The sequence below is a fragment of the Staurois parvus genome, unplaced genomic scaffold, assembly GCF_062004578.1.
Source record: "Staurois parvus isolate SC_StPar_1 unplaced genomic scaffold, SC_StPar_1.0 ptg001349l, whole genome shotgun sequence".
NCBI classification, from domain to species: domain Eukaryota; kingdom Metazoa; phylum Chordata; class Amphibia; order Anura; family Ranidae; genus Staurois; species Staurois parvus.
The window spans coordinates 2,889,651-2,912,261 of record NW_028319145.1 but is presented as its reverse complement, the minus strand read 5'-3'; the positions used below and the strand labels follow the sequence as shown (position 1 = coordinate 2,912,261).

The window sequence follows — 22,611 nt, the reverse complement described above, 5'->3', positions numbered from 1 at the left end:
CTTTACACCCTATGAATGAATGATTATATGGTGTGTCAATCATTACCCACCTAGGGAGCACAAAACAAAATGCAGAATGAGTCAGACAATACCCCATGTCCACCATGCAGGACTAAATGCTGAATCCGCTGGATCTAATACCACTTTTGCACCTTCACAGTGCTCCCTGAAGTTTTAGCTGGTGATATGTGTGAATTGAGTTGCCTGACACAACTAGGTCTTGGAAGCATACAACCCAATGTACTTAATTAACTTAACGAGGATATCTTTTTAGATATATGTGTCAACCTTGTTTGTCTGATTGTAGACTACATCCGGTGTGCAGAAGGTCCTTATGACCACTCGAAACCAGCAGAGGATCTCCAACCAGCTTCATGGAACCATCGCTGTAATGAGACCAGGAGCTAAGTGTGGACAAAGTGGCACTTCATCACCCATCCACAGACACAGCTCTGCCAATGATGTGTAAGTGATACCTACTTTCTCTGCGTTCACTGCATGCCTCCACTCATTGTTTCCGGTATCCTCATGTGAAAAGTTCTTTCCTTGTCCTTAGTCTGTAGCAGTGGTCTGTAAACTGCGGCCCTTTCCTTGCCTGTATGCAGTCCTTGGGGCACTATTCTTATCATTGATATTAGGTACAATTTCTCCCTTTGATATGAGGCACTATTCATTCTTCAGAAACCAACAATGAGGCACCATTCCTCCCAATAACACAAATTATGGGGTATTTTTCCTTCCACTAACACCAGTGATGGGGTATTTTTCTTTCCACTGACACCAATGATAGGCCATTAATTCTTCCGCTGACATCAACAATTTCTACCACTGACACCGACAATGGGGCATAATTCCCCCAACTTATATAAATGATGGAGCACTATTTCTCCTACTGACACCAACGATGAGGCATTCTTCCTCCAACTAACATCAATGATGGGGCACTATTCCTCCATCTACTAACAACAGACACTATGAAATGTTTTTACTCCCTCTGAATACCAAGGCTGAGACATTGGGGTTGATTTATGAAAGGCAGATAGACTGTGCACTTTGCAAAGTGCAATTGCTCCAGAGCTTAGTGAATGAGCAGAAGCTCTGCTGACTTCCATCATCCAATCATGTGCAAGCAAAAATGCTGTTTTTTTAAATTTCGCGATTAGGTACTTTTTGTAAAGTGAAGCTTTACCTCATTTACAGAGCTCTGGAGCAACTGCACTTGCAGAGTGCAATTGTACTTTGCAAAGTGCACAGTCTATTTGCCTTAAGTAAATCAACCTAATTGTTTACTGCCACTGATACTCTCACTGGCTACAGTCTGGCCCTTCTAAAGTCTGAGGGACAATAAACTGGCCGTTTGTTTAGAAAGTCTGGATTCCCTTGTTCTATATGTTTCTGTATAGATACACTACCGCCAAAATTCAAAATTAAGCCTTGGAATATATTTGCCCCGGTCATTCCTGCAATTTACTGGTCCACCCCTCTTCCCTTTCTTGCTGATCTGAGAACCCCTTCTTGTTTGTAATACAGAAGAGGTATTCCCAACACACCCATAATTGGCCCCACTCCTTGGTGTATCTCACATGCAGAATGCCTGATGTATCAAAAGGTCAATACCAAGCAGTTTTTCACAGGCACCAGATTGAAACTTGCCTAAAGCTGGCCATACATGAATCAGAATTTGGCCGCTTCATTGGGGACCAGTCAAATTTAGATCCAAGTGTGGCTGTGCCTGTTTGACAGAAGTCAATCTACTGGGCTTGGGAAAATTTTTCTTGATCAGCTAGCTGCAGACAATCAGTGTATTCTGACTGCGGAGAGTCCTACTGACAGAATGCAAAGTCCCAGCAGGGAGGATTCCTCCATCCATCTCTCCTGTGGATGGAGGATTCTGTTTGTTTTGTTTTTTTTCGTTCAGTCCGCTAGCTTAAAGAAAAATTTTGAATAAATCATCTATGGCCAGCTTTAAAGTCGGGTTCTAAGAGGAAACAAGTTATCCAGTATAAATGTTAGGAGGTAGACCCTGGCACAGGACTTGTTAAAAGCCTTCTGGACTCTGCAATGGCTTGTGTAATATTTAGTTAAAGTTAAACCCAAGAGAAACAATGTATATATTTATGTTTCCCAGTACTTAGATGTGATGGCTCCATTTGTTTTCTTTTTTGCATTTTTTTTTTATTTTCACCAGGCACCAGTAACATACTTCCAGCCTTAGGGTGACAACATTTACTCACTAAACTGTATTTACTCACTAAACTGTATTTACTCACCAAACATCTAATGAGAAGCGGCAACACCACCCTGGGACAGGAAGTGTGTTAGGACTACAGAACATAGAAATAAAATCTCCATTCCATAGGAAGGAGGTGTTCTGTAGTTCACAGAGGTAAATTAGGCAGGACTGAGCATAACTAACTGATAACTGCAGAGTGCACAGAACACAGGACAGTGTTGGATTTCTGGCAGGATCAGCTGGTATCTTCACTTATCAAACATATTAAGGGCTAGCACAGTGGTTAGCACTTCCACTTACCAGCACTTGGGTTGTTGGTTCGAATCCCAACCATGGTACCGCCTGCACGGAGTTTGCATGTTTACCCTGTGCCTGCGTGGGTACACTGGCTTCCCCTCACACCCCAAAGAACTGCTTGTAGGTTAATTGGCCCTAGTAAGTATGAATGTGAGTTAGGGACCTTAGATTGTGAGCTTGTTGAGGGCAGGGGCTGATATGAATGTATAATATATATGTAAAGTGATGTGTAAATTGACAGTGCTATATAAGTACCTGTAATAAATGAAAAATAATGTGTTTAGTGGCATAATTATTAAATCAAAAGGGAGCAAGTAAGACAAGTTATATGTTGACACACATCAGGAGAGTTTATGAGTAATTGAGTAATTAGGAAAATGTATTTCATTCTTACTGATCTAGTCTAATTTGCAGACAACCTAAGGAAAGCCGAACAGATTTGCCTGAACCACCTTCCCCTCTGGATTCTCTGAAACATGTCATCCCCGAAGAACAACTGAACCTTTTGCGGCAACACTTCGTACAGAAGCGCCTTGCACAGCGCAGTCAAGGCGTTCCCAGTGATGGGCCAGTTCGGTACGTATTGGCCAAGAATCGTGAGCTGGCAATGGAGAGGAAGCGGTCAGATGATGACTGGGAAGAAAAAGCTGCAATGGCTGAGTTACAGGGTGCCATGTTATACATGAGGGAACACGGATACAAAAACAAAATGAACCTAACCAACCAAAGAGAAAAGCTTCAATATGTAATAGCCAAGCAGAACCAAGGACTCAGATCACCCAGTTCACCAACGGACGTGCCCAAATATCTAATGAGGGAAAGCCCTACCGAGAAGGAGCTGTCGCTGATACAAGTCTTAAGCACCCATTGGAAGAACAACAGATGTCAAGATAGCCAAGAGGAGGAGAAAGATTGGTCCCATAAAGAGGAAAAGTGTGCAGAGCCAGAGAAGAAAATCCATACTGAAGAAGATGTTACACCAGATAAGCCACTTGACCTGTCTGATGCCAGGAGAGGTTATCACAGTGCTCAGAGTGACATCAAGAGAGAACCAAAGGGCCATCATGAAATCCATATGGCAAATCTGTCTTTCAGAAATAATGATTCACCTCCAAACAGGGCATCAGTTTCTGATTTCATGTCAGTGGCTAAAAGTGAACAAGAGAGAATCTCAGAGGAAAACCTGATGGTGAGTACAACCATAAAATGTAACCTTTATCATTGATTCATTTTTATTGATATTTTCAACATACATCAAGGCGATATAGAGCAAAACAGCAACATGGGGTTCAAGACATTGCAATGAGAACTAAGACAGTATATCTAGGGAGTCGGTGCAATAAGTTTCAGTAGTCATTGAATGGATGAAAAATATGAAGGGGTAGGAAGTATGTCTTCAATTTTATTGCATTTACTATAAAAATTTAACTTTTATTTGGAAAGTAGTAATGTTCATTCTGGATAAAATGATATTTTAAGAGTAATGTTGTCAATCCTGTAAACCATAACTTCGGTAAAGCAGAATTTACATTGGAGGTTAATCATTATCCAATGATAACTTTATATTTGGATACTGATGATGTCAGTCTGTGAAATGGAACTTACATTTAGAGAGCAGTGGGGTATGTCTTGTGATATACAACTTATATTTAAGGAAAACTGATGTCAGTAAAACATAGTGTAAATTTGGATAGTAATAATGTTACTCTGTCAAAAATAAAAATAAAAAAGGGACACTGTCATTTGCCCATTAGAGAGCAAATTGACAGTATCTGTTGATAGCCTAACCATTACCCCACTCCACAGCAAATTATATTCACCCATCTATGCTCCCTCGTCACCTCCCAAATGTCTCTCCCCACATGACAGTGTCTGGGCCTGGATAAAGGCCACTCAGGCTGGAGCACTGTCACATGCGGGATGTCAAATACCCTATATCTATAAGCCCCGCTCTGGTTATAAATCAAGGATTCCAACAAACAGGGAGGTGGTAAGGGAGTGTGGAGTGTAATTTATTGGGTGGGCTATCAGCAGACAATGTCACTATACCTTAAATAAGCAGGTGACATTGGGGTCGATTTACTAAAACCAGAGCACTCAGAACAGGGCAGCCATCAGAAAATTTGAGGCCCCTTACACAGCTTTAAATCTCATATATTCAGTAAAGAGACATCCCAATCCAGCAAAGAGACATCCAAATCCCGCAGAGACATCCCCATATAGCAAAGAGACATCCCAATCTGGCAAAGAGATATTCTTATATATTCAGCAGGGACAGCCCAATCCAGTAAAGAGATGGCCCAATCTGGCGAAGACATCCCCATATATTCAGCAAAGAGACATCCCCATATAGGAAAGAGACATCCCAATCCAGCAAAAGAGACATCCCCATATATTCAGCAAAGAGACATCCCAATCCAACAAAGAGACATCCCCATATATTCAGCAAAGAGATATCCCATATATCAAAGAGACATTCCAATCCAGCAAACAGACATCCCCATAAAGCAAAGAGTCACCAACACACACCAGACCACCTGTGTATAGAGAGCCCTGTATTGTGGGAACACCAAAATACACCAGACTGCCTGTAAATAAAAATGTACAATACACAGGCACACGTTCCTGTGTTAAAAATGCCTGTGTGTACAAGTGTGTGCTGCAGCGACCGTCGGCTGGAACTGAACAGAATCAGCAAGGGGGAATGTCACCAGCACACCAAGGATCACCATTATGGATCCAAAAGTTTAATGAACGCTCACATAGTTACAGCAAGGCAACATTTCAGAGTCTCACAGGACCCCTTCATCAGGTTACGTGATCGTTCATTAAAACCTTTGGACCCATATTGGTGATCCTTGGTGTGCTTGTGACATTCTCTCTTGCCTGTAAATAAAGACTGTTCTATTGTGGGAGTACCCACTATGTACCATGTATCAGATCGTCTCTATATTGAGAGCACTGTATTGGGGGAGCATCAACATACAGAAGCCATAGCCCGATCTCCCTCACTAGGTTGACGCTCTGACTGTCCCCCTCACCTGTGTCCCAGTCCTGTTCTCAGCACCAGGACAGAAGGCAGAAACCAGGAGATGGAGCACTAGTATGCTGTGGAGCAGGGAGAAGGAAATGACGACCTCCTCCTCTGCCTGGGCCTGTAAATGCACATGATAATTTGGACAGCAGTAGTCAGTGGGAGGTGGCAACTTGGGCCCCGGAAACCTGGGGATGCCTGGGCCCCCTACATGTGTGTCCCCCCCGATGGCGGCCCTGACTCAGAATCTGGTGCAGCTGTGCATGGTAGCCAATCAGCTTCTAACTTCAGCTTGTTCAGTTAAGCTTTGACAACAAAACCTGGAAAATTACTGATTTCTCCGCACAGTTGCACCAGATTTTGCACCATATAGTTTTAGTAAATAACCCCCAGTGTATTTATTATGTATGAAGTGGATTCGTTTTAGGTTTAAACAGAACAGGGAAGCAGGGTTTTCTCACCAACAACATCTGTGTCTCAGTTTGAGAGTCTTACCCTCCTTCCTTCTTTGTACATCCTTTTGGGTCTGGTGTGGAACCCCATGCAAAAATCAAGAAAAAAACATGGCACCCTCCCCAGAAATGCACACTAGACTCTTATCTAAGCATGCAGGAGGAACCCCACGCCATTTTTTATATTATTTAGTGTAGCAAACAGATGGTAAAGCATCTGAAGCCTTCGTTTGCCAGCAATTTAAACTGCAAGTTTTGATTTGCAAATGTCAGTTTTGCTGTAGTAGATTGTATACATTGTACAGATGTGTCGCTTTACCAGGCGGGTTAAGGGCATTCCTCAGGCATTCTTTTTAACCTTCATCATCAGGAGTCTTGGGAAAGTCTAGGCACAACCTATACAAATTATTCCAATTCTCACTCATAGTTCTCCTCTTTCAGGAACACAACGTGGGAACAGAGATGACCAGAGAGTTTCCTATCATCAAAAGACCAGGAAAGGGGAACAAGAGACATCGGGAATCAGGTGAATAAAGGAAGACCGCATACAACTGTTCTGAAAGTAAATGAAAAGTATCTCTGTGCTTCTCAGCATTCTAGGAGCATAGAAAAAATCTATAGCTTCCTTTGAAGAAAACCCTGAACATCCCAAGTCTTGTAAACAATCCACTGTACACATTTGATCTTCCAATTGTCAGATGTGCCATTTGGGCAGTCCAATACAGATAAGACATGCTGTCCAGAGATCAGTGCATTACTGTTGCTACTTTAATTAATGTACTACATAGCTACATATATCACATGATATTATATTCCATGTATTACATTACTGTAGCTGCATTCGTTCATGTACTACATACCTACATATATCACATGATATTATATTCCATGTATTACCAGGGGCGGACTGACAACTCATGGGGCCCCCGTGCAATAGGGGATCATGGGGCCCCTGTGTCTTTGCCCAAACTCAAAAAAGCCTATGAAAAAGGTACCAGGGTCATCTCATGGGGCCCCCTACTGACCCCGGGCCCTCGGGCAGTGCCTGAGTTTCCAAATGGTCAGTCCGCCCCGGCATTACATTACTGTAGCTGCATTCGTTCATGTACTGCATAGCTACATATATCACATGATATTATATTCCATGTATTACATTACTGTAGCTGCATTCGTTCATGTACTACATAGCTACATACACGGGCGGACTGACAAATCATGGGGCCATAGGGGATCATGTGGCCCCTGTGTCCTCGCCCACACTCAAACCGCACCCAAAAAAGCCTATGAAAGGTACCAGGGGCATCTCATGGGGCCCCCTACTGACCCCGGGCCCTCAGGCAGTGCCTGAGTTCCCAAATGGCCAGTCCGCCCCTGGCTACATATATCACATGATATTATATTCCACGTATCACATTACTGTAGCTGCATTCGTTCATGTACTACATAGCTACATATATCACATGATATTATATTCCATGTATTACATTACTGTAGCTGCATTCGTTCATGTACTACATAGCTAAATACAGGGGCGGACTGACAAATCATTGGGCCCCGGGCAATAGGGGATCATGTGGCCCCTGTGTCCTCGCCCACACTCAAACCGCACCCAAAAAAGCCTATGAAAGGTACCAGGGGCATCTCATGGGGCCCCCTACTGACCACGGGCCCTCGGGCAGTGCCTGAGTTCCCAAATGGTCAGTCCGTCCCTGGCTACATATATCACATGATATTATATTCCACGTATCACATTACTGTAGCTGCATTCGTTCATGTACTACATAGCTGCATATATCACATGATATTATATTCCATGTATTACATTACTGTAGCTGCATTCGTTCATGTACTGCATAGCTACAGACAGTATATTACATTGAATACACTACGTTACCGTTCATTACTCCTTTATTATATATATGCACATGAAGTTGGTTCACTAATAACCTTTTCCCTTAACCCTTTCATTTGCTGCCCCCCAAGATCAGTCATAAAGAGTTCTGTCACCCCTAGGGGCCTATTTAAAGGCCTAAAGATGTTATTTTGCTGCATTTTCTTTCTTGTTTTTCATTCTGTAATGCAGCTTATTTCTGAATGCCTGTTTAAAGGTTGGGTTGGCCGATTCCATTCATTAATCTGATACTTTTTAAATTCCGTTCTTTCAACATTTGTCCCCATATTGTTTTGACACTTACTACACTTATGAAGTTGTGAAATTGATATGTGAAAGAACAAAAACAATTACACGATTAGTAATACTTAATTCACCTTGGGCAAACATAGTTGCTTATCTACACTCCAGAACAAAAATGCAATATAGTGCAGCTTAACAGTCCTTGGATGTGGTGGTTGCATAGTTACCTGCTTTTTATAAACTTTACTTTCATCTGGTGATCCTTCCAGTAACAATTTTTTTTTTAATGGTTGAACTGGATGCACTTTTGTCTTTTTTCAGCCAGACGAACTATGTACTGTAACTATGTAATCCTGATGACCTAGTGCGACAACACTCCGTAATATAGCTATAGAAGAAGAGTGCTGTCAACCTAGGATGGGAAGTATGTTTGGATGACAGAACACCTCTATCTCTCCATCTTCATTACATAGAAGGGAGGTTTTCTGTAGTTCACAGAAGAGAACCAAGTAGGGCTTCTTAGATTATTTTGGATTTCAGTGCAGCACAAGCCCAAACGATTGGCTGATAGGCCTGAGGATTACATTAAGGGCCGTGGATAAGGGGGTACCACCAGTCCTACTGTATGGGGCCAGGCAGCTGGGTACATCGGATGTGCGTAGGGAGGGTGATTAGCATGTTGGGGGGGGGGCAATTACTAGAACCGATCCCCCATATGGTTCTCTCTGCAGCAGCTGAAGACTGGCGTTTTCTCCTCTCCCTCCCTCTGGCTTTCAGCTGCTGCAGAGAGAGCCATACAGGGATCAGTTCCAGTAACTGCCCCCTTGCCACACCCATCAACCTCCCTGTGCACCATACATTGTTGTCCAGGCCCCTCTGTGTGTGCCCACCCCCGCAGTGCTCCTTGGTTCCCTCCTCTCCTTCCCACCAGTAACTGCAAGCACACAATAGGATCCATCAGGATGATGAACACAACAAGTGATTGGTACCGATTACTCAAAGTGTTCATTCATAACTGAAGCATAGTAATTTTTTTTTTTTTTGGGGTGGGGAGGGCCCTGTCAGGTTTGCTGTATGGGGCCCCATGGTTTCTAATAGCAGCTCTGATTACGTCATAGGAGGAGGTCACCTGCTCCCCCATTCCTGGCAGTATAGAATATTTTGCATCAGCTTAAGGAAAAATTGCTGCACAGGTAAGGGTCAAGGGGCCGGGAATTGACACAGACACTGCCACTTTGATCTGAATGGGTAAAGTGACATTGCCTCTTTAAAGAAAATCCATCATGAGAAGTCAACAGTGGCAGTCCTCAGGTTTACTTTAATCCTGTGTTCTTCCAACACATAGTAGCCACGTGTATTGTACATGTATACCGTAGATAATATCAATTAGAGCTGGACTGTATAACATGTCTGTCCTGTACCAACAGATGAGGAGGAGGAAGGACAAGCAACAGATGGGAATTCATCACATCAGGACATGGATGAAGATTTAGATACATCTGATAGTGACGTATGTAGTTTTCCTATAAAAACATGTCAATATCCTATTACAACCAACCCCCCTCCTCTCCCCCCACACACACCTTCTGGGAGTGTCTAATTGCTGTTTATACTGACTTAGCTCCAAGGGGGTATTTACCACAAGGCAAACAAGGCATTTGCCTAGGGCGGCATTTTTCAGGGGGGGCAGCACTGCCCATTGGAAGAAGGGACAGAAGAAGTGACACACGAGGCATGAGGACCGAGAGAGGCTGCGGGTTTCATGACGGTGTATGCACAGCCCAAGTCTCATTCCTGGGGATATCCAGAGCTGTGAAAGTGAGTGTCTTTCTCTCTCTCGCCATGGGGGATGGTGTATGGTGTATGGGGGGCAGTGGTAATGGAAGGCTGGGGTGGAGGGCAGGGGTGTTCTTGGTCGATATCAGGCTCTTTCTGTGTGGGGGGGGCACCAATTTTTGGGTATTCTTGGGTACAAAGTCTAAATACAACATTGCCTAGCTCCTCTGTCACCCCCTCACCTCCCTACATAACTGATGGGGGAGGAGCAAAGATGATACTATAATGTGTCACTTGAAGGACAGCTCTGAGTCTGCTGACATCACAACCAAGATGGTGGCACCCATTCTCGGGTATTTTTGATGTCTACACACATGTGAGGAATGCCCAGTACTAAGGGATTGTACTATGTGGGTCAGACTTGTATCTGTAGCTGACCTCGGGGCACCTGCCACCTTGCAGATTTTGAGGCCTAGAGTAACTCTGTATTATAGTGCACTGAAAAGAAAATGATTTAAAGGCTTACTCCACCCAGATCTGATGTTTAAGTCATGGATTGGCACTGCTGGTGCCAGATGGGAGTTTGCTTAAATAATGGAGGGGGGGGGGAATCTCTGCCCCTCCCACAGAGCCATAACAAAGGTGTTACTCTGTTTCATGTAGATTCCCAACTATGCATCTATTCTAAAAAGGCTCCATGTAGTGAATGAGACTTTGGCCCTCATGATATCAAGGAACTGCAAGGCTCAGCATATCTTGGCAGCTCTAAGTTATTATTGTTATTATTATTATTATACAGGATTTATATATTATTATTATTATTATACAGGATTTATATGGTGCCAACAGTTTGCTCAGCACTTTACAAAATGAAGGCAGACATTACAGTTACAATACAATTTGGTACAAGAGGAAACAGAGGGCCCTGCTCGTTAGAGCTTACAATCTAGGAGAAAATGCCCTTCCATCCTTCAGCTGGAAAAATATGCTGAAATTCACTGGAATTCTTATACCCTTTCTAAATTATGTTTTACAGGGGGAGATGGAAAGATCCCAGCATTCCCAAGCAGACACATCCAGAGACAATTATGCTAGTGAAAGGAATCACAGCCGGTGGAAGAAGAGGCTGTCTCAAGGTAGGTATAGTGGATCTTTCAAAAAGCCACAGCAGAGGTGTAACCCTTAGCAGCCAGTATACTGAGGGAAACCATGTACTGAGCTACACAGATAGATACATGAGCTACACAGCTTCCTCTCTTTTATGGAGAACAGTGAGAAGCAGTAGTAACATCACCAAAGTTCACTGTAGATCTGGTGAAGCTAGCTTTCAGAAATCAGCAGCAGAGATGGTCAGATATGTGTGGCTATACTCCGGAAACTGTGACCATGCTGTGTATGCTTTACATTTAATTACAATAAAACTAAATCCATCCAAACATCAGCACACAGCAAACATTTAAGTGAACCACAAACACAGTGACAGAATACCAATAACTAACAACAGCCAAACTAATAACTACATATATACAATATATACAAAATGGGGAACACAGAAAGCAGGGAAAACTGAAGGAGCAGGGAGCAGATGGGAAGGGGGAATCAAAACTGGGAAAAGGAACCCCGAAGAGCATTTACATGGCAGCAAGGTACTGGGCACAACATACAGGGCAGAATCAGGATAAATGGCAACAGGATCTGGCAGTGGCAAAACACTGGAGCAAGAGGCACTAATAGGGAAGGACTTAAATACCCTGCCAGCAGCCATCATCAGTTGGAAACTGATTACTGTGATCTGATGGCTGCTGGGAGACACCCACTGGTGGACACTGGAACTACAACCTTCTGCCCTGGGAAGCACAGTACCATCAGCAGGTGATCCTGACATTAGAAGTCAGAGGCAGCTAAATTAGTGGAGGAAGCACAGAACCAAAAAGTGAACAAAGCAAAAGTTGAGAGATCGTAGCATTGCAGGTCTTCGGGTACAGCTTCCTCTCCAGCAAGGAGAATAGTGAGAAACAGTAGCAACATCACCAAATTTCACTCCAAATCTGATGAAGCTATAGGTAAGAGGCAGCAGGATTGGTGGAGGAAACACAGATCCAAAAAGTGAATGCAGCAGAAGCAGGTAGATGCTTGTCTCTGGGTACTCAGGTACAGCTTCCCAACCACCCTCCCCACCCCAGCAAGCAGAACAGTGAGCAGTAATAGTAACATCACCAAATTTCACTCCAAATCTGGTGAAGCTAGCAATCGGAGGCAGCAGGATTGGTGAAGGATGCACAGATGCACACAGTGAATGAAGCAGGGAAATTCTTGCCTGCAGGTCCTCAGGTACAGCTTCCTTCACAGCAAGCAGAACAGTGAGCATCAGTAGTAACATCAACAAATTTCACTGCAAATCTGGTGAAGCTAGCTGTCAGACGCAGCATGGTGTTGATATTTCCTCATGAACTGATACTACTTGTCCAAGTCAGACAGTAACTATGAAAGTATTAAAGCTATAGGAGCAGCATAACAGGACAGGCAGATAGCAATTTCAGAAGATCAGCAATGACAGCCCACAGATCTTCCATTAAAAGAAAGAAAATTCACCAGTGAAAACTTATTTTGCAAGCAATTCTACTGAGCTTTCCATTACATATTATGGGGTGTATTTTGTAATTTTATCATCTCTGCATCTGAGAGCAGTTTCTGTGGTACTCCTGGCCCGCACCAGCTGTCACCGAGCCTTTACATATTACCCTCCTCTGTTTTCATAGCCTCTAAGAAATGTTTGAGGAAAAGGAAGAAGGACCACCCAACAGAGAGAGACATCTCCCAAGATGATAATGTAGCCGGTAAAGAACTTGAACGAGAAAGACCAGCATGAGTGATGGCATTCCATTATATAAAGATGAATCTAGAGATGTGTATATACAAAGACACTGAGAGTCACATGAGAAATAGCACTTCTATACGTATGGTTTACCACAATCCCACCATATACAAAGACTCATTTACTACAACCAGAGCAACGGTGAAACTACGATATCGTCTGTATTTCATTTTATGACTTACAGCATGTAAACCATGGACTCTTACTGGCTGTGATGAAGTACACATTTTTCTTTGCTCTCTTTTTATTTAAATCTGTTCCAATTATTGTAACACAGAGGGTGAATGCCCTAAAATACCTGTTACTACAAGCAACATGTTTTCCTTTAGAAAACTATTCTCAGTGCCTAGAGTTGTCACTAGTACTCGGGGTTGGGCTGGGCAAAGTGGGTGTCCAAGGGAAGAATTATCTCACAAAGTTGGTCACAGGGGCGGACTGACAACTCATGGAGCCCCCGGGCAATAGGGGATCAAGGGGCCCCTGTGTCCTTGCCCAAACTCAAAAAAGTCTATGAAAAAGGTACCAGGGGCATCTCATAGGGCCCCCTACTGACCCCGGGCGCTCGGGCAGTGTCCGAGTTTCCAAATGGTCAGTCCGCCCCTGGTTGGTCATTTAGCAGCCATTCCGATTCTCCAGTTTAAGCGGAGTTTTGGTGGTTGTTTTTTTGAAGCTCCTGAATGTCTTGAGAAATAAACAGGTTCACTTTATCTTTGATGCAATGGGTCATATCCAGTTGTACATATATAAAGTTATCCACATTTAATTTATTTTGGTAAAGTGTTGCACTTAATATATTCCAAACCGTGACTATTTTTCTTAATGCTGATTCATGTCTGCATTGACTGATGGTGTCTGTACACTTTGTCCTGTTTAACAGATTCACAAGGCACTCGGTTCTCTGTGCATCACAGCTCACTTACTACGTTTGAACCCAGCTACAGTCTGGTATAGCAGGATGTGCATGCCAGCACCTGGTGTGTATATATAAATAGTATATATATATATATATATATATATATTCATACAATCACATTATTTTCCTTGGCCCATATTTTTCAATGTTAGTCCTGAAAGAGGCCCATCTCATTTCCAGCAGTCATAAAGGCCAAAGTATCATGTTATGTTCCTATATACCTCCAATCGGTTGACAGCAATGTCTGTGACTGTATAGTATACTCAGATTATAAGAGATATAAAAATAATGCAATAAATTGCTAATTACACAAATGTAGTTTTTTAATATGTTGATTACAAGGTTACAATAGATTGGTATTTATTGAAAAAAGTGCATTTTAAATATGATTTAGCTACTTTATTATCATGCACAGCTCCGGCTATTCCCATGTAACATGTTTATCCTTCCTCTTGCTGTCCCCTGAGAGGTATTCTAGAAACTCAGAACACAGTGTTGCCATTTAATTTCTTTTATTTCTTTTTTTGAGAACTCACTGGCCACACGTGTATGAATTTCTTTAGCAAAGGTGTGGGCTGAATGAAAGAAATCTAACAGATACCTTTATCTATGCTAAACAGTGTAGATGGATGGATCTCCCCTGCTGACTATTCTATTCTGACAGTGGGACCTGCCATCCGAGAATCGAATTTCAGCCAGTGCATGCTGAGATTCAAGCTGTGTATGACAGGCTTAAGTATCCAGTAACAAAGATTTCCCACAGAGAGTATAAACTACAGTCCTCTGTTATGTGATACTGTTATTCACACTCTGGAGACAGTGGGCGAGATTTACTAAAACTGCAGAGTGCAAAATCTGGTGCAGCTGTGCATGGGAGCCAATCAGCTTCTAGCTTCAGCTTGTTCAGTTAAGCTTTGACAATAAAACCTGGAAGCTGATTGGTTTCTGTGCAGAGCTGCATCAGTGTGTATTACCAGCATGTGGTCAGGCAGTTAGTAGAGCAGCACCTGTCATACTTCAGGTAACCTCTGACCTTTTTGCATTACCCCAGACATGACTGGTTCTCTTTCATACAGTGTAGATCTGCTTTTAAATACATCTGCATGTACTGTGTGTGAAAAGTGAACCTCCTCAATGAAAGTATATGTAAACCCAATCACTAAAATCTCTTGAACATTTTAATGTAATTTTAAAAGATTTTTATAATATTTTTAAATCTTTAGCTTGATTAGAGCTGAAGCCTAGGCATGATCTTTATTGAATGCTTACATTGGTCCAGCTTGGACCAGTGTAACTATGCATATCTCACACCTGAAGGACTACTATAAAAGCTGACAATCACTGTAGTAGTCACTGCTACTATAATGATTACCCCAATTGTCTGGGTCCCTTGCCGAGTGATTTTCCTTCTCCATAGTGACCACAGGAGGTTGCTCGCTTGGCACCACTGCCATTCATAAAACACCTAATTTTTTTTAAATACCCTTATGGTCACTATACAGGACAGCCACTCGGCATAGGACAGAGAAGATTGGGGCTATCACTGCAGCAGTCAAGACTACTACAGTGATTGTCAGCTTCCAGGTAAGAATTGTGCACACTTACATTGTTCCAAGCTGGACTAAAGTAACAATGCAATAAAGGTCATATTTGGACTTTAGCTTTAAATTAATACCTAATGATCCTGCTAGGGTGACAACACTCTGTTCCTTTCTCCTGTGCTGTCATGTGGGCTTCTGATGGAGCCTGAGCCATGGACTATGCTGACTCACACTGCACAGGCATTATCCACTGTTCTGGAAACTCACCCAAAAGTTGGCCATACACATACAGACTTATTTGCTCCGGTTTGTGGGCCGAATAAAAAAATTGAACAGATTCCTCTCGTTGCAGTTATTGCATTTAGACAAATGTGTTAAAATTCCTGAACAGTGGTTGCATCTCAATGGCCAAAAATTTCTGCCCAGCAGCTTTGGTTTACCAAAGGATGTCAGATGGATAGGGGCTGACATGGCCACCAATTAAGTGAATTTTGGCCAATTCCTAATGAAATTCATACAGTGCATGGCCAGTGTAATGTACACCTTCGCTTAAAAGTGAAGTATTGGATATTTCTTTTTATCATACTTCCCTAGGTGGATGCAGCATCAATCCAATGCTGCATCCGTCCTCCGCCAGCTCTACAGCTTAAAACTGAGTGATCAAACACCACTGATCACTCAGTTCTCCCCTCTGCTCTGAGCAGACAGCTGGGACTGTCAGGTACCAGCTCTCTGCTCTGCTTCCCCTCAGTGCTCACTGGAGCTCTGTGAATGGGGCAGGAAGGGCTGGCTCAGGCTCTCAGTGGCTCAGGTACCGGTCCAAGCTCTTGGCTGGATATCGACTTTGAAGTCAGGATCTATCCCCAGCCTGGACTCGCTGAGTGACGTCAGCCAACAGCGGACTTTATCCCACTGTCGGCTGAAAACAGGGAGCAGGAGTGAAGGACAAACTGATTCAAAGGAGAAGTGCAGCCAAATGAGCTTTGGCTGTACTCCTTTAACCGCTTGACGCCGAGTGCACGCAAATATGCAGCCTTTTGGCATCTGGGCCTTGACGCCCAGCAGCCGCATATTTGCGTGCAATAAGAAAATACATATGTGCTGAGAGCACGCACTCCCAGCACATTTGTCCGTGACTTACGGAAAGGTCCCGATCTCCCCTTTCGATCTGGACCTTTTCCGATCATGTGACCGCCATGACGGCGAATCACGGCGGTCACATGCCCCTAAAACCCTGCCCGCGTCCTGGCTTCTGAAACTGTTAAAGGTCTGGGAGGTGCCGGCGCGAAGTGGTTAAAAAAGTACCTTCCTCCCTCTCAAATTTGGTGCTATTTTTTCTCTCTGGCAATGGGTCCCTTTTTGGGGACAGGTACCCACTCCCACTTTTTCAGTTCACGCCTAGACGAGAATTATGTCAGCTTCAGAAAGTCACTGCCAGTTTCCATGTCCAAGATGGTGGTGCTGCAAAGGTGAAGAATCATCAAAAAGAAAGACAGTGCTGGATTCCATGGTCTAGTGTTTATTTCTTAAAATGTTTAATTCTTTCAAAATCCAAGTAAAGTTTCTGAAAATGACATGCAGCAGTTGCTGGAGCACATGCACATAGACAGGAAGTGACTGCAGGAGTTTGGCAGAACTGAGATGTAGCAAATGACGAAAACAAGGTGAAAATTGTATTTTATTTAAAAATGGCAATTGTTTATGGCTCATAGTACTTCGGCAAACAAAACGTCATCCATCTGGGGTTCATGTCTACTTTAGCACTGTAACATCCTGGGTTTTACCAGTTTAGGTGTCCTGTTTGTAAGCTGGCTCTTTGTGTATAGGTCACCTTGAACCTGCTCGCCCGGTGTTAGGAAATGCATTGCAGTGTCATCACAAGTTATAGAGTGGAGTTCTCGGTCACCGTACTCTGTCATGGCAGCCGTCATAGACATGGCATCTGTCATACATTTTTCAGAGATATACGTATCAGTAAACCCAGCACGCACACTCTGCTCCTCACAAGACCTCCTTCTCTAGTTCCCTGGTCTCCTCCTCCCATGCCCGCCTCCAGGACTTCTCCAGGGTGTCACCCATCCTCTGGAACTCCCTGCCCCAACCCATCAGATTATCACCTACTCTCCTCTCCTTTAGGCGCACCCTGAAAACCCATCTCTTCAGGGAAGCCTACCCCACCCCCTGCTAACTTGCCGACCTCCTCCACTCTTCCTACCACTCCATCCACCACAGCTATCTCCTCCTGTGCCACCATCCCCTCCCTCCTAGATTGTAAGCTCGAAAGAGCAGGGCCCTCAATCCCCTCATGTTTTGCATTGTATTGGTATTGTTCTGTCACATGTTCTGTCCCCCTTTGTAATGTACAGCGCTGAGCGAACTATTGGCGCTTTATAAATACTGTATAATAATAATAATAACTGAAAATATATCATTGCTAACCCTAGGTAAGTGATTACAAATATAACATATTGGCAGTTAGCAGTTTCCATGCATTTTCTTTATCTCTAGATCATGAGAATTCCAGCTCTTCTCTGACCAGTCCTTAAGAATGTCCTAACATCACTAATAGTCAGGCAATGCTATAAAAAAACAGAAAGCTCATAAACCCTCATCGACCTAATTCTGTGTTCCTGATAGCAGCAGTGCAGGGTTGGAAAACAAACAATAGAATCATGAAGTTCTGAGCGGCTTAAACACTTTTGGCAGTTGGCATTCATATATAACGGAATCATTATAAAAGGAAGGAAGGGCGTCTATTTATTTACCTGGTTCAAAAAAAAAAGAAAACTGTCACTGCAACTGCTCAGAACCCCTGGCTGTGTCCTAGTTAATTTACCCCCCCGTCACATCAAGCCCGACTTTGAAATTGTGCGACTTACACTGAAGTTTCAAAGTACACGATTTCAAAGTCGGGTGAGATACCGATTTCAGGTGCAATTTGTAAGACATCTGACACAGATATCTATGCAAATTGCACAAAAAGTACTACATGTACTACTTTAGAAATCGGTGTGGCTCCAACCAAGTCGGAACCGCACAGATATGACTGCTCTAATAGGGTGCAATTTGGCATATAATTTGCAAGTTGCATAGCAGTGCGACTGGGGTGTAGCACTGCTGTCACTCTTGGACAACTTGGCCTGTTGAGAAAAATAAAAAGAGGTGTTAAGATAAAAGAGGAATTGGTGAATGTGATCTATGTATTATACTACACATACAGTATTTTATAGGTGTTACATATATGTTATAGGTGTGTGACTGAGGTATTGTCATTGGGGGAAATTTTTTAAACCTGGAAGGTGCAAACTCTTGTGCAGTTCTGAATAGAAAGTAATCAGCTTCTAACTTTAGCTTGTTCATTTAAAGTGTTACTAAACCCAGGACCCTGCATTCGCTAGATCTGGTCTCCCCGGACCCTGCATTCACTATATCCGCTCTCCCCGGACCCTGCATTCACTATATCTGGTCTCCCCGGTCCCTGCATTCACTATATCTGGTCTCCCCGGACCCTGCATTCACTATATCCGCTCTCCCCGGACCCTGCATTCACTATATCTGGTCTCCCCGGACCCTGCATTCACTATATCCGGTCTCCCCCGACCCTGCATTCACTATATCTGGTCTCCCCGGACCCTGCATTCACTATATCCGCTCTTCCCGGACCCCGCATTCACTATATCCGCTCTTCCCGGACCCCGCATTCACTATATCTGCTCTCCCCGGACCCTGCATTCACTATATCTGGTCTCCCCGGACTCTGCATTCACTATATCTGGTCTCCCCGGACCCTGCATTCACTATATCTGTCTCCCTGGACCCTGCATTAACTATACCTGGTCTCCCTGGACCCTGCATTCACTATATCTGTCTCCCTGGACCCTGCATTAACTATATCTGGTCTCCCTGGACCCTGCATTCACTATATCTGGTCTCCCCGGACCCTGCATTGACTATATCCACTCTCCCCGGACCCTGCATTCACTATATCTGTATCCCTGGACCCTGCATTAACTATATCTGGTCTCCCCGGACCCTGCATTCACTATATCTGGTCTCCCCGGACCCTGCATTCACTATATCCGGTCTCCCCGGATCCTGCATTCACTATATCTGGTCTCCCCGGACCCTGCATTCACTATATCTGGTCTCCCCGGACCCTGCATTCACTATATCCGGTCTCCCCGGACCCTGCATTCACTATATCCGGTCTCCCCGGATCCTGCATTCACTATATCCGGTCTCCCCGGATCCTGCATTCACTATATCTTGTCTCCGTGGACCCTACATTCACTATATCCGGTCTCCCTGGACCCTGCATTCACTATATCCGGTCTCCCTGGACCCTGCATTCACTATATCCGCTCTCCCCGGACTCTGCATTCACTATATCTGGTCTCCCACAGTACACACAACATGGATGTACACACAAAATGCAATTATTGTAGTAAATATAAACTACTAAATACCTTTTCTCATCAGCAATTAGAGCAGTCTTGTGACTCCTATCAGTGTCCAGCTGAGCACTGGTTAAAGCTTGTAGGAGGAGATTTCATTCTCCTCTGACTTTCCCATGATGCTGCATAACCTCTGACCCTCTGGACAACGTTGATTGGCCCTGTGCTGATCACATGCACTCTCCGCCCCCCCCCAAAATAAAGCTCCCTTGCTATATACACTAAACTGTGCAGAGTGTCTCCTAGAGCTCTGTACTATCAGCAGATGGATTGAGGACAGTAGAAGGGGAGGATCAGAGAAGACAGGATCAAACAACCTTTTTACACAATGCAGAGGGTTAACCCCTTAGGTCCCACAGTGAGTATAACAAGCATCTTTTACTGCATCTACAGACTGATTGTACTTTTGTGGGTTTAGTAGCACTTTAAGCTTTGACAATAATACCTGGAAGCTGTTTTCAATGCAGAGCCGCACCAGATTTTTCACTCTCCAGTTTTTGTAAATAACCCCCTTTGTGTATATGTTTGGTGTTGGGAGTTTAGATTGAGCCTAATATAAGAGCTTCTATATTTGGATATATAGTATATTACATGTATTTATAGGTGTGGTTCAGTATATTATATGTATCAGTATGTACAGTTAGGTCCATATATATTTGGTCACAGGCACAATTTTAGATTTTTTCAGGTATTTACCAAAACATATTCCAGCTATAGTTATATAATGGATATGGGCACACAGTGCAAACTCTCAGGTTTCATTTGAGGGGATGTACATCCAGATTGGAGGAAGGGTTTAGAAATTACAGCTCTTAAGAGTAGCCATCCCACCTTTACAAGGGGCCAAAAGTAATTGGACAAATGAATATAATCGTAAATAAAATGTTTATTTGTAATATTTTGTTGAGAATCCTTTACTGGCAATGACTGCCTGAAGTCTGGAACCCATGGACATCACCAAAGACTGGGTTTCCTCCGTATTGATGCTTTGCCAGGCTCTAACTGCAGCTGTCTTCGTTTATTCTTTGTTTGTGGGTCTTTCTGCCTTTAGTTTTGCCTTCAGCAAGTGAAATGCATGCTCAGTTGAGTTGAGATCAGGTGATTGACTCAGCCATTGCAGAATATTCCACTTCTTTTCCTTCAAAAGCTCCTGGGTTGCTTTTGCAGTGTGTTTTGGATCATTGTCCATCTGTACTGTGACGTGCCGTCCAATCACCTTTGCTGCATTTAGCTGAATCTGGGCTGACAGTATATCTGTAAACACGGCAGAATTCATCCGGCAGCTTCTATCTTCTGTCACATCATCAATAAACACCAATGACCCAGTGCCACTGGAAGCCATGCATGCCCATGCCATCACACTGCCTCCACCATGTTTTACAGATGATGTTGTGTGCTTTGGATCATGAACTGTTCCAACCCTTCACCACACTTTTCTTCCCGTCATGCTGGTAGATTCATCTTAGTTTCATCCGTCCAAAGAATGATTTCCAGAACTGGTCCGGCTTTTTTAGATGTTTTTTTGGCAAAGTCTAATCTGGCTTTTCTATTCTTCAGGCTTATGAATGGTTTGCAGCTTGTGGTGAACCCTCTGTGATTGCACCTTGTGGTGAACCCTCTGTATTTGCTCTCGTGAAGTCTTCTCTTGATTGTAGACTATGACAATGATACACCCACCTCCAGGAGAGTGTCCTTCACTTGTCTGGATGTTGTGAATGGGTTTTTACCATACAGAGGATCCTGGGATCATCCACCACTGTTGTCTTCCGTGGACGTCCATGCCTTTTTATGTTGCTGAGCTCACCAGTGCGTTCTTCTTTCCTTACAATGTGCCAAACTGTTGATTTGGCCGCTCCTAATGTTTCTGCGATCTCTCTGATGGATTTGTTTCGTTTTTGAAGCCTTACAATGGCCTGTTTCACTTGCATGGACAGCTCCTTTGTACACATGATGTAGGTTCTCAGCAATAGATTCCAAATGCAAATACCACACTTAGAATCAACTCCAGACCTTTTACCTGCTTAATTGATGAAGAACTAATGAAGGAGTAGCCCACGCCTGGCCATGAAACAGCTTCTTGTCCCTTGAAAAAAGGGGAATGGCTAAGTGAATGTTGGAAAAAAGCAAAGGGGGGGGGGGGTGAAGTTGGTCTTGGGGTCAAGGTCAGGCTTACTTCATAGTAGCAATCAGACCCTCCAGCAAATTGTAGCCTGTTGGTGCCGGCTGTACGCATATATGCGTCCCTGTTATAACAATTTACCATGCTGAGAGGGCGCTCCCACCATGCTAGCCGGCTGGGATTGGTAAGATCCTGGTGCATTAGCATTCTGATCATGTGAGCACTGTGACAGCCAATCACAGAAGTCACATGATGCAAAGACCCACATCCCAGCTTTTAGAACCCTTAAAGGGCTGGGAGGTGTTTGGCCCCTATGTACGCTGTTACCCTATGCTCGGCTACTGGGGCCACGGGGCTTGTGTGGCAACAGAGAGGACTCTGCGTGCCCACGGTTTGCCACCACTGCTCTATAGTGTACCCTGAATGATGTGAGGGGTGTCATGTGACTGGGGTGTCCCAGCAATCCTATATCTAATGACAGATCCCAGCAGGCTCCATAATATGATAGAGGACGCTGATTGGCTGCCATGGGTACCAGGAGGCGTTATTTCTCTCTATTCCTATGATGAGTGATACAGATGGATACATTGTATACAAAAGAGGCTGGCCGTGACGTCACCACTTCCACAGACGTGTGTCCTCGGGTGACATGTGACCTTCCTGCTCTATCGCCCCGCCCTATTTGGTTTCTGGTGTGATAGGCGGCGGCCTCAGCCAACCGCAGCTGAGCTTGCTCGCCGGTACCCTGGCACCAGCCAATGGGAAACGCGGGTGGGCGGAGCG

General features: G+C 43.9%; 1 protein-coding gene across 1 annotated transcript in view; it reads left to right on the top strand.

Moving 5' to 3' along the window:
- Positions 1–14,028, top strand: part of RBBP8NL (RBBP8 N-terminal like) — a 57,033-nt gene extending 43,005 nt beyond the window's left edge. Inside the window, exons 9-14 of the mRNA XM_089661534.1 lie at positions 308–465; positions 2,945–3,719; positions 6,458–6,542; positions 9,578–9,660; positions 10,963–11,062; positions 12,686–14,028. Coding sequence (XP_089517660.1) covers positions 308–465; positions 2,945–3,719; positions 6,458–6,542; positions 9,578–9,660; positions 10,963–11,062; positions 12,686–12,795 — 1,311 coding nt within the window. The 3' untranslated portion in view covers positions 12,796–14,028. The remainder of the gene's footprint in view (positions 1–307; positions 466–2,944; positions 3,720–6,457; positions 6,543–9,577; positions 9,661–10,962; positions 11,063–12,685) is intronic.
- The last annotated feature ends 8,583 nt before the right edge of the window (positions 14,029–22,611 follow it).